At 42.9% G+C, this 18,478-nt stretch overlaps 1 protein-coding gene across 3 annotated transcripts in view; it reads left to right on the forward strand.

Annotated features, from left to right (window-relative positions):
- LOC115143265 (rho guanine nucleotide exchange factor 10-like protein) overlaps nt 1-18,478 on the forward strand; it is a 122,225-nt gene that overhangs the window by 22,224 nt on the left and 81,523 nt on the right. For 2 of the 3 annotated variants that reach the window (XM_029683478.2, XM_029683480.2), the window contains 12 exons: nt 825-929; nt 1,178-1,308; nt 3,520-3,618; nt 4,271-4,379; nt 5,311-5,414; nt 5,806-5,883; nt 6,978-7,157; nt 8,153-8,269; nt 10,738-10,830; nt 11,648-11,818; nt 13,633-13,778; nt 17,268-17,440. In XM_029683478.2, the coding sequence (XP_029539338.1) occupies nt 825-929; nt 1,178-1,308; nt 3,520-3,618; nt 4,271-4,379; nt 5,311-5,414; nt 5,806-5,883; nt 6,978-7,157; nt 8,153-8,269; nt 10,738-10,830; nt 11,648-11,818; nt 13,633-13,778; nt 17,268-17,440 (1,506 nt within the window). The remainder of the gene's footprint in view (nt 1-824; nt 930-1,177; nt 1,309-3,519; nt 3,619-4,270; nt 4,380-5,310; nt 5,415-5,805; nt 5,884-6,977; nt 7,158-8,152; nt 8,270-10,737; nt 10,831-11,647; nt 11,819-13,632; nt 13,779-17,267; nt 17,441-18,478) is intronic. The other variant, XM_029683479.2, reaches the window with a different exon arrangement.

The raw sequence follows: 18,478 nt of genomic DNA on the forward strand, positions 1-18,478 counted from the left end.
GTATGGTGGAGGGAGCATCATGGTTTCGGGCTGCTTTGCTGCCTCAGGGCTTGGACCGCTGGCTATTATCGATGGAAAAACATATTCCCAAATTTATCAAGACATTTTTCAGGAGAATGTAATGCTATCTGTCCGCCAATTGAAGCTCAACAGAAGTTGGGTGATGCAACAGGACAACAACCCAAAACACAGAAGTAAATCAACAACAGAATGGCCCAGTCCGAGTCCTGACCTCAACCTGATTGAAATGCTGTGGCATGACCACAAGTGAGCGACTCACACCAGACATCCCAAGAATATTGCTGAACTGAAACAGTTTTGTAAAGAGGAATGCTCCAAAATTCCTCCTGACCGTTGTGCTGGTCTGATCCGCAACTACAGAAAACATTTGTTTGTTGCTGCCAGAGGGTCAACCAGTTATTAAATCCAAGGGTTCACATACTTTTCCCACCCTGCACTGTGAATGTTTACACTGTGTGTTCAATAAAGACATGAAAACATATAATTGTTTGTGTGTTATTAGTTTAAGCAGACTGTGTTTGTCTGTTGTTGTGACCGAGATGAAGATCAGATCGACTTTTATGACCAATTCATGCAGAAATCCAGATTTTTCCAAAGGCTTCACATACTTTTTCTTGCCACTGTACATCTAACTGATGTAAATGGCACTGACAATTACAACATAGAAGTTACAGAACCTTGGGGTATAATGCTTGTGGTTTTGCTCTTGAAGTTTGGTTGCCATGCAAAATAATCACTGACAAAACCCTCCTCCTGGCTCTGTGGCTTGGGTTGTGACTGGTCCTTACTGTCTTCCCCAATAGGTGAGGGGGTGGATGATGATGAGGCCGAAGCAGCACTCCAGACAGGGAGCCCGGAGGTGATCTATGATGACGTGCCCTGTGAGGGACCACTCTCCCCTGACGAAGGTGAGTTCTGGGGCAGGGGCTCGGGCCACTGACTGCTTTTATTGAATATCTCCCCTGTCTGATACTGCACCATCAGTCTTTGGATCAATGCACATCAGACCTGCCATTTGGTTCCTCTTAAATACTGAGCTGTGCTTGATTGAGCTTGAGGATCTGCTGTCTGACAATGCACTGTCAGTCCTTGGATCACTGTACAGTCTTTGTGCTTTGTTGATGTCAGTATATCTATGTGTGTGTGTGTCTGTCAGGGGACATGATCTATGAGGATGTGCACAGAGATGAAATGCCCCAGGGTGCAGGCAATGGTTGGAGCTCCAGTGAGTTTGAAAGTTACGACGAGCAGTCTGATACCGAGAGCAAGCTACCAACCCGCAGCAAGGTAGGAGAGATGGCGTTCTGTTGTGTCTGTCTGTCTGTCTGTCTGTCTGTCTGTCTGTCTGTCTGTCTGTCTGTCTGTCTGTCTGTCTGTCTGTCTGTCTGTCTGTCTGTCTGTCTGTCTGTCTGTCTGTCTGTCTGTCTGTCTGTCTGTCTGTCTGTCTGTCTGTCTGTCTGTCTGTCTGTCTGTCTGTCTGTCTGTCTGTCTGTCTGTCTGTCTGTCTGTCTGTCTGTCTGTCTGTCTGTCTGTCTGTCTGTCTGTCTGTCTGTCTGTCTGTCTGTCTGTCTGTCTGTCTGTCTGTCTGTCTGTCTGTCTGTCTGTCTGTCTGTCTGTCTGTCTGTCTGTCTGTCTGTCTGTCTGTCTGTCTGTCTGTCTGTCTGTCTGTCTGTCTGTCTGTCTGTCTGTCTGTCTGTCTGTCTGTCTGTCTGTCTGTCTGTCTGTCTGTCTGTCTGTCTGTCTGTCTGTCTGTCTGTCTGTCTGTCTGTCTGTCTGTCTGTCTGTCTGTCTGTCTGTCTGTCTGTCTGTCTGTCTGTCTGTCTGTCTGTCTGTCTGTCTGTCTGTCTGTCTGTCTGTCTGTCTGTCTGTCTGTCTGTCTGTCTGTCTGTCTGTCTGTCTGTCTGTCTGTCTGTCTGTCTGTCTGTCTGTCTGTCTGTCTGTCTGTCTGTCTGTCTGTCTGTCTGTCTGTCTGTCTGTCTGTCTGTCTGTCTGTCTGTCTGTCTGTCTGTCTGTCTGTCTGTCTGTCTGTCTGTCTGTCTGTCTGTCTGTCTGTCTGTCTGTCTGTCTGTCTGTCTGTCTGTCTGTCTGTCTGTCTGTCTGTCTGTCTGTCTGTCTGTCTGTCTGTCTGTCTGTCTGTCTGTCTGTCTGTCTGTCTGTCTGTCTGTCTGTCTGTCTGTCTGTCTGTCTGTCTGTCTGTCTGTCTGTCTGTCTGTCTGTCTGTCTGTCTGTCTGTCTGTCTGTCTGTCTGTCTGTCTGTCTGTCTGTCTGTCTGTCTGTCTGTCTGTCTGTCTGTCTGTCTGTCTGTCTGTCTGTCTGTCTGTCTGTCTGTCTGTCTGTCTGTCTGTCTGTCTGTCTGTCTGTCTGTCTGTCTGTCTGTCTGTCTGTCTGTCTGTCTGTCTGTCTGTCTGTCTGTCTGTCTGTCTGTCTGTCTGTCTGTCTGTCTGTCTGTCTGTCTGTCTGTCTGTCTGTCTGTCTGTCTGTCTGTCTGTCTGTCTGTCTGTCTGTCTGTCTGTCTGTCTGTCTGTCTGTCTGTCTGTCTGTCTGTCTGTCTGTCTGTCTGTCTGTCTGTCTGTCTGTCTGTCTGTCTGTCTGTCTGTCTGTCTGTCTGGATTTTTGTGTTTGTGTTCAATGCACAAGACATGACTCAAAGAGAATATTTCACCCAATGCTACTGCTCTCCCACCACACGTATTTTATTCATGTGAGAAACTATTGGGGAAAATACAAAGAACATGAAACATGTATCAGCCCTGTCTGGGTGGGTTAATATTCTCGCTTTGTGGCCTGAGAATAAACAAGCTTCCTTCTCACTTGAAAGGCATCAAAGTCATGACACTGTCCAGAAGCTGTATGTTATAACCATACTGTAGGTGACTGTAGGCTCTCTCTCCGCCACATGGGGGCAGTATATACTCATTGAAGTTGTGCGCTATTCTGGTCAGACTTGGTCCAGTCTCATCCCTGTGTATATACTGTGTATGTCGAGTACACTATGGAGAAGTTTTGACAAAACATATTTGACTGAGCTGGTGCTGTTGATACGTAGATTGAGAAAACATTCTATGAAATGATATCCATATGCAGAGGGGAGCGATGACCTGCTTGTTATGAACACTTGCTTGTTACGTTTGGGCAGAAACTATGGTGGCTTTACTGAAATGAATATCACAGCAGGAGGTAGTCTATGATCATCCCCTCCTCCCTCTTCATGTCTGCCTCAACCTCCCCCCTGCACTCACTTCCTTCACCAAGATCATTGCTATTAGTCCAGGCTGACATTACCCTTTGACCAGCGCAGTGCTCTAAGCTTCCGCTCTCCACCCTTGTGATTAATCCAGGTGTTGCCTTGCTTGTTTTGTCTTGATCCCTTTTCCCTCAATATTCCGCTGTCTCATCTCCCTTCCTTCATCCCTGTGTCCTGCTGTGTGGTTTAACACAACCTGCCCTGACCTGCTTCGCACCACACTGCCCAACACCTGTGGTGTTCCCGTACTGTAGCAGTACTCCCCTGACGTGCGTCGGCTGAGGGAGCGTTGTGCCAGGACCAAACGTGAAATAGCCATGAGGCTGGGTGGGAAAAGCAACTATGACACCAAGGTATATAACTGGCAGTAAGAAAACACAACATGACATAAATTTAGAACTCAAAATTACAGCACCTAGAAGGCTATGCAATGATTACAATATTACCAAAGCCAAAATATGCCTGCTGTAGTATGAAGTGCATTATAATGATTCACTTTCTTTACCATCCTGTCCTTGCTAATGTTTCTCTGCTTTCCTCCAAACAGTCGTTCTCATGAGAGATTTGTCTCTCTCCTTTTAGTTTAGTCTGAGGACAAGTTTTAGGGATACATGAATGAGTAAAACACATTAGCATCCATAAACACATTGCCAGTTTCTCCAAGTTGATAACCTAGTTTCCTGAAGTGGCATCATTTAAAAATACCACCACCATGGGTATATTCTGGGTCTGTGTGCATCACGAGTCTGCCAGGCCTCCGTGATGCTCAGGGTGGGGTTTGTGGTTCGCAGAATCTATGATCTCCTCATAGACTTCCTGATTAGTGACTAGATCAGACAGTTACAGACCAACTGAGAGGCGCATATGGCAGTATTCATGCCTTGATGCATCCAGTGTCCCATCTCTCTCTATCTCTCCTTGTGGATTACTCTGCAGTGTTCCCTGGCTCTGTCCTCTCTCTCCTCGTGGACTAACTGTTTTGGCCTCTTTGTCCTTTTGAACCAGGTTCATCAGCTAATGAAGGCCGCTAGAAGTGGGACCAAGGATGGATTGGACAAGACCAAAATAGCCTTCATGCGGAGAGTCTCCTTCCTGCACAAGAAGGACCACTCAGGTAATCTGGGAAAAAGTTCTTCAAAATGACTTTTTGCCAAACGACTGTCTCAGATGAAAGTATCCCTTTTATGGAGATATGTGTAAATTTGTTGTGAAATGAGAGTTTCTGTGGAAGACAGGAGTTCACATACATTTCATCTGCCGCTTTGAATTAAGCTGCTGTGGAGAACTTGTGTGACGCTAGCCGAGCCAAAAGTAATGTTAGCGGCAGATAGAGAAGAAAGCCTCCCATTTCCTTTCCAATCCCAGCTTTAAAAGAGAAAAGACTCGTGGAAAGTGATCTAAACGATGTAAGATATTTCAAATGACACAGCTGGGATAAGTCGAGCGGCTCGCGCCGATTAAAGACATACTCTGTGGCGAACGGAAGGGTTTGATGTGTGGGAGAGGAACGGGCAGAAAATCTCACATGACAGAGGTTGTACCCCAGGAAGCCTCGGTACACAATGGAACCAGATTACCATCCGTTAATGGAGTGTCGAGCAGCTCCAGAAACCACAGATAACAGAGCCACAAATCAAATCATTTTTCAAACAATCAAAAAGAGGTAAAGAGGCCAGTGGTTCTATTTGTAGCTGTTGATCAGGGGGAATCTGGGCAGCATTCTATATTTCAGATACTGACACACGATTATCGTTCCAAAGTCATTCATTGGAGTGGTGTTGGCTGGCGAAAATCAGTTTTAGTATCTATGTCTATATGGTTGCAGGGAAGTTTGGATTTTGTTGAGTGCCTTCTGAACGCCTTTGTATTCATGCTGTTCATTTGCAATTATCTTTTTCCCTCCTAAGTCTTTCATGCAGAGTGCAAATCTCTTTATATTTTAGAGATAATAAAGTTGGAGTGCATCTGGGATTGTGGCTCCAGTTGAGAGATGTGAAAGCTGTAAATGTGCCTCTGAGTGTGCGTGTGTGTGTTCCCCTGTGCAGAGGATGTGGAGGATGATGCAGGGTACCTGGATGTGGCTGTGTCGGAGGTGAAACAGCCTCCTGCACAGCTGAGCCCCATGCCTGAGGGGCTGAGCAGCCAGCAGGTGTGTATGTGTGTATACAGATGTTTGCATTTGTGTGTGTGTGTCAGAGTATTCTGTGAACATCTAAATTCATGTGATATGCAGGCAAGGATGCAAACAATTGTTTTTAGATTGGCAACACTGACTCGGTAGTACGATTGGGAGAAATATGTCTGCTACAGTTAAGTACAGGGCTACTCATTTCAAGGGAAACCTCAGGGTAAATCCGGGCCTCATGAAAAGAAGGCTGCCCAACCCAAACTCTCTTACCCGATTACAATCACACGCCCAGGCATGACTACAGTAGCCTAGTACTATCAAACAACCTGTCACACACTCCCATCATGCCGTTTTCTTTGTGTGTTCGTTGACCTCTCACCTGTATGTTTCCCTGCCTGGCCTCCTCTCTCAGGTGGTCAGACGCCACATCCTGGGTTCCATCATTCAGAGTGAGCGCAGTTATCTTGAGTCCCTCAGGAGAATCCTTCAGGTGAGTGCTTTACTCCCTACCATCCCTTCTCCACCCTATGCTTACTCTGACAGATGTAATACTTTCATCTTTTCAGCATTTAAGAATGCGTCTGAAAAGGAAACTGGAGATTAGTATGAAATTACCAGGCTTGCTCCGCATAAATAATAGTGATAGAACAGATTCCTCTCACATCTTTGGTGCCTCGCTGATGCTAAGAGAGAGATTCTCTCTGTCAGGTTTTCACAGAATCACAGAATGGGATTCTCTCTGTCAGGTTTTCACAGAATCACAGAATGGGATTCTCTCTTCTCTTTTTCTGTGGTGGAGAGAGAAGCATTCATTATCTTCCCTCAGAGATGAAGAGACACACCAGCTGAAATGGAAACAGGCGTGATCAGTGGGAGGGTTATGTTTTCTGTTAAGATACAACGCTGTACTACCTTTGTTTTGTCATGAGATGATTGTGTTTGATAATTGCGAATGTTAATCCTTTTCTGTGATTTTGCTTTCCATTCAACAAGGCTCACTGCGAGAGGAAACATAAAAGAAAAAAGCCATTACATTAAGAACTGCAACTTCAGTCCTATAAAATCAGAAATTGCTTGTGTTATGCCCCCTGTCCATATTCCACTTGTCGATAATTAATTTGCTGTGGAGGATTTATGGTTGGGCAGGGGAAGCTTGTAAAACAACAATAGCAGCACTAGTCTATCATCTATTGTTGTTTCCAAACATTGACTTTCATTGCTGATTTTCTGCTTACTGCATCTGGCAGTTTCTGATTTCACAGATTACATTTGCCATATTTAAATGATTCACTTTAAAAGACATTGCAGTAATGTGCACATGTTTTACACAGTCGACTAGTTTTGATACTGTACAGCATCTTAACTAATTGCAGTTGCTTATAGGAGTGTTACTAACTGACGATTGCATCAATGTGCCTTCCAGTAAGGGTCCAAGCCCTGTTGGATGCTGCTGTTGTATCTGTTGAGAGATGTTGCTATTGATGTGTGGCTTTTTTATGATCAGGGCCTACCTGTGTATTTTATATCGCTCTCTACCGTAAAGCACACCTAATCCAAGTTAACTTGGGTGTACTGTTTCCCCAGGAGTACCAGAGGCCCTTGCTAGAGGCGGACCCACGCATCCTGAGCCCACGGAAGATCCGGCCCATATTTCACCGTCTACGGGAGATCACTCAGTGTCACTCCATGTTCCAGATCGCACTGGCATCACGTGTGGCTGAGTGGGACAGCAGCGAGAAGATTGGGGACCTATTTGTGGCCTCGGTTAGTGAGAGTGAGAGAGTGTGAGAGTGAGAGAGATATTTTATTTGTCCAACTAAAAGTAGTCAGTTTTCCCATTAGAAGACAATTTCCACACACAGTTATAATGAGCTGCACTTAAAATGGAGAAAACAACACTAACCTCAAACATGGAGATAATTACATTTTAGATGAATATCTCTTTTGCAGCAAATAATCTCAGAATATGTGTGCTTATTGCATTGGCACTGGTCCATTGGACTAATCTATGAGTGTGCTGCTGTGACCCTCTGCAATGTGCTCATCCATAAGGCTTGCTCATTATTTACCTATCAAAGACATAATTCAGACCCATCTGCCTTCCTACTGGCCCTGTTTATTGTGATGTTTCATTAATATCCCGACACCAGCCAAATGAGCCTGTCGTGGGAGAGTGAGAGGTGATTTCTCTTTTTCACCTGAGTGTGGATTTGTAACCCAGATGTTAATGATTTATGCTATAGGTCTCACACTTGTATCTGTGTGTTGTTTTTGCCTGGCTTGAAGAGCAGGTGAAGTAAAGGGTTAATTTCTATGTGAGACTGGGTAATTTTCCAGCTACTGCTCCTCCAGCTACTGCTGCTGTCAGCAGCCCGCATAGTGTTTAATCAAAGGAGAGCGAAGGACTGTGCTGTCACAGCCGCGTCTCAACATCCCCACCTCACCCCCTCTAAAGGATTGTGAAGGGTGTTAACAGATCGGGGTGTTAAATACCACATTTAAATGGCAATTTTCTACCCTCCGCAACATTGAAATGACCTGTGGATTTCCAGTATTAGGATTACTAGATGAGCTGTTGAATTTCTAGGAACTTCGAAGATCTGTCAGAAGAAAGATATTGTCAGACGTTTTCACAGATCAAATAACCAAACATGACTTGTCCCTGAAATCATTTGTTTCATGAAAAAGCCACCAGATTCCCGATCTGATATCCAAAGGTTTTGTGTTTCCCATAATCCCACCTTTCTGGGTTTCCACAGTTTTCCAAGTCCATGGTGCTAGATGTTTACAGCGACTATGTCAATAACTTCACCAATGCCATGGCCCTCATAAAAAAGGCATGCATGTCCAAACCAGCTTTCCTGGAATTCTTAAAGGTGAGTTACAAAGTAGACTTGTCTATGTGCTTTTTTTCTCTATAATTCACTCTAATTTTTCTTGAAATACTCTCTAACCAACAGTCACAGCTACTATTTAACGAGGCTCTTATATTGTACTATATTCTACTTGTGTCTTGATACTTGGTTAAAAGTGTAGTTGCTTTATTGTTTCTCTTTCAACAACTCGAAATCCTTCGTTTTGTTTATATATATATATATATAAAAACAAAACGATATATATATATATATATATATACACAGTGGGGCAAAAAAGTATTTATTCAGCCACCCATTGTGCAAGTTCTCCCACTTAAAAAGATGAGAGAGGCCTGTAATTTTCATCATAGGTACACTTCAACTATGACAGACAAAATGAGAAAAGAATCCAGAAAATCACATTGTAGGATTTTTTATGAATTTATTTGCAAAAAAATAAGTATTTGGTCACCTACAAACAAGCAAGATTTCTGGCTCTCACAGACCTGTAACTTCTTCTTTAAGAGGCTCCTCTGTCCTCCACTCATTACCTGTATTAATGACACCTGTTTGAACTTGCTAGCAGTATAAAAGACACCTGTCCACAACCTCAAACAGTCACACTTCAAACTCCACTATGGCCAAGACCAAAGAGCTGTCAAAGGACACCAGAAACAAAATTGTAGACCTGCACCAGGCTGGGAAGACTGAATCCGCAATAGGTAAGCAGCTTGGTTTGAAGAAATCAACTGTGGGAGCAATTATTAGGAAATGGAAGACATACACGACCACTGATAATCTCCCTCGATCTGGGGCTCCACGCAAGATCTTACCCAGTGGGGTCAAAATGATCACAAGAACGGTGAGCAAAAATCCCAGAACCACACGGGGGGACCTAGTGAATGACCTGCAGAGAGTACCAAAGAGGACCAAAGTAACAAAGCCTACCATCAGTAACACACTACGCCGCCAGGGACTCAAATCCTGCCGTGCCAGACGTGTCCCCCTGCTTAAGCCAGTACATGTCCGAGCCCGTCTGAAGTTTGATAGAGAGCATTTGGATGATCCAGAAGAAGATTGGGAAAATGTCATATGGTCAGATGAAACCAAAATATAACTTTTTGGTAAAAATTCAACTCGTTGTGTTTGGAGGACAAAGAATGCTGAGTTGCATCCAAAGAACACCATACCTACTGTGAAGCATGGGGATGGAAACATCATGCTTTGGGGCTGTTTTTCTGCAAAGGGACCAGGACGACTGATCTGTGTAGAGGAAAGAATGAATGGGGCCATGTATCGTGAGATTTTGAGTGAAAACCTCCTTCCATCAGCAAGGGCATTGAAGATGAAACATGGCTGGGTCTTTCAGCATGACAATGATCCCAAACACACCGCCCGGGCAACAAAGGAGGGAGTTGAAAGTCCGTGTTCCCCAGCAAAACATCACTGCTCTAGAGGAGATCTGCATGGGCCAAAATACCAGCAACAGTGTGTGAAAATCTTGTGAAGACTTACAGAAAACGTTTGAACTCTGTCATTGCCAACAAAGGGTATATAACAAAGTATTGAGATAAACTTTTGTTATTGACCAATTACTTATTTTCCACCATAATTTGCAAATACATTTATTTAAAAATCCCACAATGTGATTTTCAGGATTTTTTTTCTTCTCATTTTGTCTGTCATAGTTGAAGTGTAAAATGACAGGCCTCTCTCATCTTTTTAAGTGGGAGAACTTGCACAATTGGTGGCTGACTAAATACTTTTTTGCCCCACTGCATATGTATTTCCCTCATTAAAATGCAAATCAATTTATAACATTTTTGACATGCGTTTTTCAGGATTTTGTTGTTGTTATTCTGTCTCTCACTGTTCAAATAAACCTACCATTAAAATTATAGACTAATCACTTCTTTGTCAGTGGGCAAACGTACAAAGTCAGCAGGGGATCAAATACTTTTTTCCCTCACTGTATATATATATATATAAAAACAACACGATGTATGTATAAAAACAACATGATGTTGCACTAAAAGAGAATATTTATACTGCACCAATTAGCAACTCTTACATTACTGTACAGTGCACCTTCTCAAACCTGAAGTTTCACACAGTAAACTGTATTTAAATTGTATTTAATGATGAACCTGTTCGGATGATATCAGTGTAGCACATTGTGGCTGTTATTATCAGCAGTTTTCTATTCATACACAGCCGTAGCACTTCACTCCCTGTGTTATGACCCACACCCATATACTGTACACTGACCACCTCCATTTACTCATTCTCTACTGACCCGCACAGACACCAAAGTCTGTTTCTCCACACCTTACTAACCTAAACCCACTCCTACTCCCACACTCCTAAACTCTGTATAACTTGTTCCTCTGAATAAGCACTAAAGGTGTCTTTCTCTTAGTGTATGGATTATCTTCTGACTGTACTATGCTATGTTGTTTATGTAAACCTACTTGTCCTGTGTTGTGTAGAAGAAGCAGGCGTCCAGTATTGATCGGATCACCCTGTACGGCCTCATGGTGAAGCCCATCCAACGCTTTCCCCAGTTCATCCTATTACTGCAGGTATATGCCTTTACCAGAATCTTCATCACTGCTAACAGTGACTAGATCATCTCATATTAGAAAACATAAATATAAACAATCTGAGATTTACACCAGACAATGTTTTATTTACCTAATCAAGAGTTCTGCACACGGCATGATACTGTACATTGGGCAGATGAAATCTACCATAGCAACATTTTCTAAATCCAAAACAAGGCATGGCTCTACTTAGCTAGGGCTGCCAAGTGCAAAACCATATTAGCTTTTCATGCAGTCAACTCCTTTTTCTTCCTTTACTCATCCTCTCTCAAGATTGTGTGTGCAAAGATTTTGATTTGAACTTGCGTACTGGAACAGCAGTACCTCATTTCATCCCTCAGTAGGCATCGATTATCCATGAATTCAAAGATAAGTTATGAATATGAATTAGGCATTTTCCTCTTGCCTAAAACTCAAGACTCCGGAGAGGGAGTGTCTGTGTTAAATCATACATTACACAGGGAACTACATTTAAAGCACTTAAACCCTTCTGGGACTCACACACGGAATACAAGGACATATTTCTGCAGGTCCACAAGAACACACAGTTTCAGGTAAGCCAGACACACACACACACAGATCTGTATGAAGCTCAATAAATCCTTTGATTTTTTTTCATAAATATGAAAACTTAAACGATGGCCTTTTACATTGCTCTGGGCCACACAGAAACATGTGCACACACACACACACACACACACACACACACACACACACACACACACACACACACACACACACACAAAACAACACCTATTCACTTGATTTAATGTTTGTTTCTGTGTTTGTCTCTTAGGACATGCTGAAGAACACACCTAAGGGTCATGTAGACCGCCTGCCTGTGCAGCTGGCTCTGACTGAACTGGAGATGCTGGCCGAGAAGCTGAATGAACAGAAACGTGTGGCCGACCAAATAGCTGAGACTCAGCAGCTAGCACGCAGTGTCAGCGACCGCTTGCTCTGCAAGGTGACCGAACCACTGCGATACACATGGATGGACACACACTTGCACAAACACAGAAAGCACATGCACGGCATAGCATGCACACTTGCACACACAGACAGACAGACAGACACACACAACGACACACACAGTAATCAACCTGCTCACTATGTGGCTAAACCCCAGAGCCCTTCGTCTACCCCCACTGTGGTATAAGCATGAGCCAAACATCTATGCATTAGGCTATATAGCCATCACTTACATTACCATCCCAGACAGTCTAGGAAAGCATTTTTATTTAGAAAAATCATTGCCCAGAAATGATGCCCATTATCGCCCCTGAACAGCATCCAAACACCACGGCAGGGGCGTTTCTTCTCCATTACCACACTGGAATTACAGTCTAGACACTGCAAATCTGAACAAATGCATTTCTGAATAAGAGGAATTAGGGGGTAAATGAGACATTTAATTGGAAACCGTGAGAGAGTTATCTCTCCCCAGTCTCTCGCCTTCTCCTTTCCCTCTCATTTCCACCTCCCCCTCCTTTCCTGTTGCTGTTCTTTTCTTCCCTCTCCATCTCTTTCTCTTGCTCCCTTTCTCATTCTTCATCTCTCTCTCTCTCTCTCTCTCTCTCTCTCTCTCTCTCTCTCTCTCTCTCTCGGTCCTTCCTTCGCTCTCTTTCTTTCTACTGGTCCATGATGGTGAATTTTCCAGAGCCCTGAGATGAGCTGATTCGCCCAATCTCGTCTGCTCCACACATAATTCCATTTATTGCAGTGAGACTGCAGAATTGCAATAGGAAGCAGCTCTCTTCCATAACCGTCCAGTGAAATGTTAATTATTTGTCTCTAAGTATCTAAGTCAGTGGAATAGGGGAGATAACACTGTGAGTGGGAACAGGTTGAGGTTTCCATTTGACTCTATCTCTGACACAAAACAGTCACTCATGCATACACATGGTTGACACTTTTGAGGGGCCCTTCCATAACTTCCATCTGTCTGCCTGTTGAGGGTGCTGTAGTTCTGTGATCATAGAAGACAGGCTACTGTTTGACTAATGACTCATTTCCCAAGCCATCTGAACAAAAGCCAAGCACTGTTCCTGATTCCCCACAGATATAACAATCAATTTTGTGAGATGTGACAGGATGTAGAGCACTGTGTATTGTAATATGGACAAAACACAAATTCATTATTCATAAAATTGTGATTCTATGGAACAAACATAAACATTGAAGTGGGACACTGTATTGGAGTTGCATATTTGTACTTTAGCGTCCGTTCAGTCTTCCGGCTTTACTGTTGTTGTAATTACAATTTTTTTCAGAAGATTGTTTTAGAATTCATAAAACTGACTATTGATTCAGCTGAAAATAAGAAGTTACTGGACCAAGTAATACAACTACTTCCTATTATTATTACCCTTTGCCATGCACTTTAGGAAAGTATGCCTTGTGTGTTTTCACATACTGTAGTATACAGCAACATTTCTGTGAATGTGTGAGCGTGTGAATGTGTGTGTGTGTGTGTGTGTGAGCCTGTGAATGTCTGTGTGTGAGCCTGTGAATGTCTGTGTGTGAGCGTGTGAATGTGTGTGTGTGTGTGAGCGTGTGAATGTGTGTGTGTGTGAGAGCGTGTGAATGTGTGTGTGAATGTGTTCTGTTTGCCCTGACTGCACAACCCTACCTTGATCTGCTACTGATTCCCAATGAGACACTCACTTAACCAGACTTTAGCCTGCCTGCTGTGCTCCTTAGCAATTGAACTGAAACCCTGGGGAATTGGCAATTTGTGATGTGTCTTGAGACATTGTCCTGATTCCTCTGTCCCTTTAGCAACTGAACTCAGACCAGGGGTCACTGGTGCTTTGTGAGACGTTGATTGAGACGGTGTACGGGGAGCGTGGCCAGGTCCTGAAGTCTAAGGAGCGCAAAGTCTTCCTCTTCAATGACATACTCATCTGTGCCAACATCAACATCAAGTAAGTGGTGGGTGGTTCAACACCCACCATGTCAGATTGTCCTGAAATCCTTTCTGTAGTTAGAAACAGATAAGATAAGCATTCCCTCAACATTATTTAGTTGAAATGTAATTTGATCTCTGTATAATTAAGCTAATTGATTGCACCGAAATTGGCGATTTTTAAATGATAGTATTCATATAATATTAAATGAATATAATACATAACATCCGATTTCGACCCCCAAAAATAGAACAATGAGTTAGACATGAGGATTCCAAAGAAATTATCAAAAGCCTCTCACAGACCCCCCATTGTCTCTCACAGACCCCCCATTGTCTCTCACAGACCCCCCATTGTCTCTCACAGACCCCCATTGTCTCTCACAGACCACCTCATTGTAAATGAGAACTTGTTCTCAACTGACTTACCTGGTTAAATAAAGGTGAAATAAAAAGAAAGAAGACAAAACAACCCCACGCCAACAACGAGTATACAGTATCAGTTCTCTATTGTTTGACAAGTAGTATGGAGCTGCAGTTCAGAGTATTGTTTCTTCATCCTATGTAATGCATTCTCAGTGAATTTAGGGATGCCCCCCCCCTGTTCAGAGAAGTTTTTAGGTTTATATCCCAGCCTACATTCTGATATGACCAGGTTCAGACCACTAGATGGTACTGTTCCTGCTATTAGATTATATTTAAAAAATAATCCACCCCACCTCAATGTTAAAGGAATAGTTCACCCAAATTACAAAATTACATAATGGTTTCCAATGCAAGTAAATGGTACCTATATTAGGACTTGAAAACATGACCAAATTCACCGAGAATGCATTACATACTAAAGAAAATATGAGCACCCTTCGACTTTGTCCCATATTTTGTTGTGTTACAGCCTGAATTTAAAATGGATTTAAAAAAAAATGTGTTTGTGTCACTGGCGTATACACAATACCCCATAATGTCAAAATTGAATTATATTATTCAAAATTTGTACAAATGAATTGTAAATGAAAAGCTGAAGTATCTTGAGTCAATAAGTATTCAACCCTTTTGTTATTGCAAGACGAAATAAGTCACATAATAAGCTGCATGGATTCACTCTGTGTGCAATAATAGTGGTTAACATGATTTTTGAATGACAACCTAATCTCTGTAACCCCACACATACAATTATCTGTAAGGTTCCTCAGTCGAGCAGTGAATTTCAAACACAGATTCAACCACAAAGACCACGGAGGTTTTCCAATGCCTCACAAAGAAGGGTGCCTATTGGTAGATGGGTAAAAAAAAGCAGACATTGAATATCCCTTTGAGCATGGTGAAGTTATTAATTACACTTTGGGTGGTGTATCAATACACCTAGTCACTACAAAGATACAGGCGTCCTTCCTAACTCAGTCACCAGAGAGAAAGGAAACCTCTCAGGGATTTCACCATGAGGCCAATGGTGACTTCAAAACAGTTATGGAGTTTAATGGCTGTGATAGGAGAAAACTGAGGATGGATCCACAACATTGTAGTTACACCACAATACTAACCTAAATGACAGAGTAAAAAGAAGAAAGCCTGTACAGAATAAAAAATATTCCAAAACATCCATCCTGTTTGCACTAAAGTAAAACTGCACAAAATGTGGCAAAGAAATTAACTTTATGTCCTGAATACCAAGTGTTGTGTTTGGGGCAACCACAACACATCAATGAGTACCACACTTCACATGTTCAAGCATGGTGGTGGCAGCATCATGTTATGGGTATGCTTGTCATCGGCAAGGACTAAGGAGTTTTTTTAGGATAAAAAGAAACGGAATAGAGCTAAGCACAGGCAAAATCCTAGAGGAAAACATTGTTCAGTCTGCTTTCTAACAGACACTGTGAGACAAATTCACCTTTCAGCAGGACAATAACCTCAACAAGGCCAAATATACACTGGAGTTGCTTATGAAGACGACATTGAATGTTCATGAGTGGCCTAGTTACAGTTTTGACCTAAAAATGTCTGTCTAGCAATGATCAACAACCAAATTGACAGAGCTTGAATAATTTTAAAAAGAATAACGTGTAAATATTGTACAATCCAGGTGTGCAAAACTCTGAGAGACTTACCCAGAAAGACTCAGAGTATGTAATCGCTGCCAAAGGTGATGCGAACATGTATTGACTCAGTTGTGAGGAAATAGGAATACTCAGGAATACTTACGATCTGTAAATGAGATATTTCTGTATTTCATTATATGGTAATGTGTGTAGATGGGTGAGAAAAAAATATTTAATCCATTTTGAATTCATGCTCTGTAAAACAACAAAACGTGGAATAAGTCAAAGGGAATGGATACTTTCTGAAGGCACTATAAGATGAAGAAACAATACTCCAGGCTGTAGCTCCATACTACTTGTCAAACATAGTGAACTGATCTTGTGTAGTTGTTGTTGGGTTGGGATTGGTGTGGGGGGTCATTGGGTGGCTTCTGGCCATTTCTTTGGAATCTTCAGGTCTTACGCATTGTTAGAAAAAATGTGGTCCAAATCGGATGTTATGTTTCTATATTTATTAAATATTATATTAAGCCTAATAATTTAAAATGGCCAATTTCAGTGCAACAAATTAGCTACATTTCTCAGAGATTAAATTATATTTCCACAAAATAATGTTACAGGATTGCTAATATTATTGGTTTCTATCTACAGAAATGAATTTCAGAACAATCTGAGATAGTGGGTGTCATGGCTTGCTGAAATGACATAGAACAAGTCTGGTGTCTCTGTAGAGTAGAATAAATTCTGCTAAACAGCTCTTCAGTGAAAATACACAAACACCTTCCCGGCGCCACAGCATTAACACCACGAGGCTCAGCCTACAAGGCTTTGCAGGGATATATTTAGGCAAACTGCATAGCAAAGAGTAATATAGCGTTCTCTAGCACTATCTGGAGTTACCAGAGTTTTATCAGCTTTTAACAAATGGCAGGCAGCTTAACTAGAGCAACAGGAGTCTTAGATTACTGACATAACATATTTCTTGGTCTCTCTCCAATTGATCCTCTATGACAGCACCATTGATCACATCTTCTCAGAGCTGAAGGTAAACAGGAAAGATTTTCCTCTATTTGCAAAGCTCCTGACTGAGACGTTCATACCTCAAAGCTCTCTTGTTCAGCCTTCAAAGTAATTATCACCCCGTGTTTTGTTCAACTTGATTCCCCTGAAGTTGACTTTGCCTGCCCTCTAGAATCTTGACAAACTGATCACAATGTTGATTGTGTGCTTGATTACAGGAATATATGAATATAAAATTAACCCTGCTCACAGCCGGGGGTCCTGCTTCTGCCGTGAACACTGCTGATCAGACAGATTCTAATTCTGCTCTCCAGCTATTTTTGTGATAATTCAAAGAGTGACACCTCGGTTCTCCTCCTGTTGGTGGTTTGGGATTAGTGCTTCTGTTAGGAGGAGAGGAACGCTGGGAAGAGCTTTAATTTAACTGGTATGATTTTTTCCACCACCAGGGGGCCCCCTGATATCAGCAGCCTGGTCCCTGTTGGGCCAAAGTACACGATGAAGTGGAGTGCCCCCCTGCTGCAGGTCCAGGTGGTGGAGGTGGGTCAGGAGGCCTCCCAGGCCAAGGATACCTTGTTCCAGCATGGCGGTGCCAAGCACCCTGGCAGTGCCTGTCCCCCAGGTTGGTAAGCCTCACTAGTCATCCTTCCATGACCTTTCTATCCCTGTTCATCATCTCCTACATGTAGTCCAGTTAATCTCATCACTTGGCCAGACTCCTAGTCTCAGCCCCATGGTCTGACTCAGCACAGCCCTCTAATCTGTTTCCTACTGTCAACTGTCCAAGTGAATTCTGGTGACACAGGGCTGTCACTCTGATTGAGGATGTGTTTGTGAAAAGAATAGCGATGATGGAAAACATTGCCGCACCCTCCACAGTCTCATTTCACTCTCTGATAGACCACAAACATATCTGGAGTGGTGTCATCAATCTGCAGAGATTATTCCCTTCCTCTCCAGCTCCAATTAGAGAAGCAGCAGCACGAGATAGGAATCGAATGGAGTCCTTTTACCCCCCCCCCTCACAGAACTCTGTTGCGCATACAGCTTGGTGGAGAGATCCCTGATAAATGTGCCATGTAAAGGAGAAGATACAATGGCTTATCAGGATGTAATGGAACAGCCTTTTAAAATTGGAGCTCCATGACTTCAATATTAATGGCGACTTTTACAGTAGCGCCTGACCGTGTCACGCTCAGCGAAGAGAAACAGTTTAACAAGGAGGCCAAGATTAGGCTTAGATTCTCTGCAGATTAAGCCTTACAACACTGTGAGATCATTTAACGGTACATTTAAATCTCTCTCTCTCTCTCTCTCTCTCTCTCTCTCTCATTTTGCACTGGCCTAATGCAAGTCATTCCCTTAATCATGCCTTTCCAGGAATTTTCCTCTGTGCATCTGTTGAATTACTTTCCCGCCTGCCAGTCACACAGGCTGGCCCCTCTATTTATAGTTCCCCGTCCCCTGTGATGTAATTCGGCGGGGTGTCCTGCCGAAATCCCACGCTCCCACGGCTTTTTGAGAAATTGACACATTTTTAATCTCTGGCCCTAGTCCCCTCCTTTATTGATGGGATCTCTCAATTCTCTCTCTCTCTCTCTCTCTCTCTCTCTCTGTGTGTCGCAGTCTCTCTCAATTCAATTCAATGGGCTTTATTGGC

Source organism: Oncorhynchus nerka, linkage group LG15 (assembly GCF_034236695.1).
Source record: "Oncorhynchus nerka isolate Pitt River linkage group LG15, Oner_Uvic_2.0, whole genome shotgun sequence".
NCBI classification, from domain to species: Eukaryota; Metazoa; Chordata; class Actinopteri; order Salmoniformes; family Salmonidae; genus Oncorhynchus; species Oncorhynchus nerka.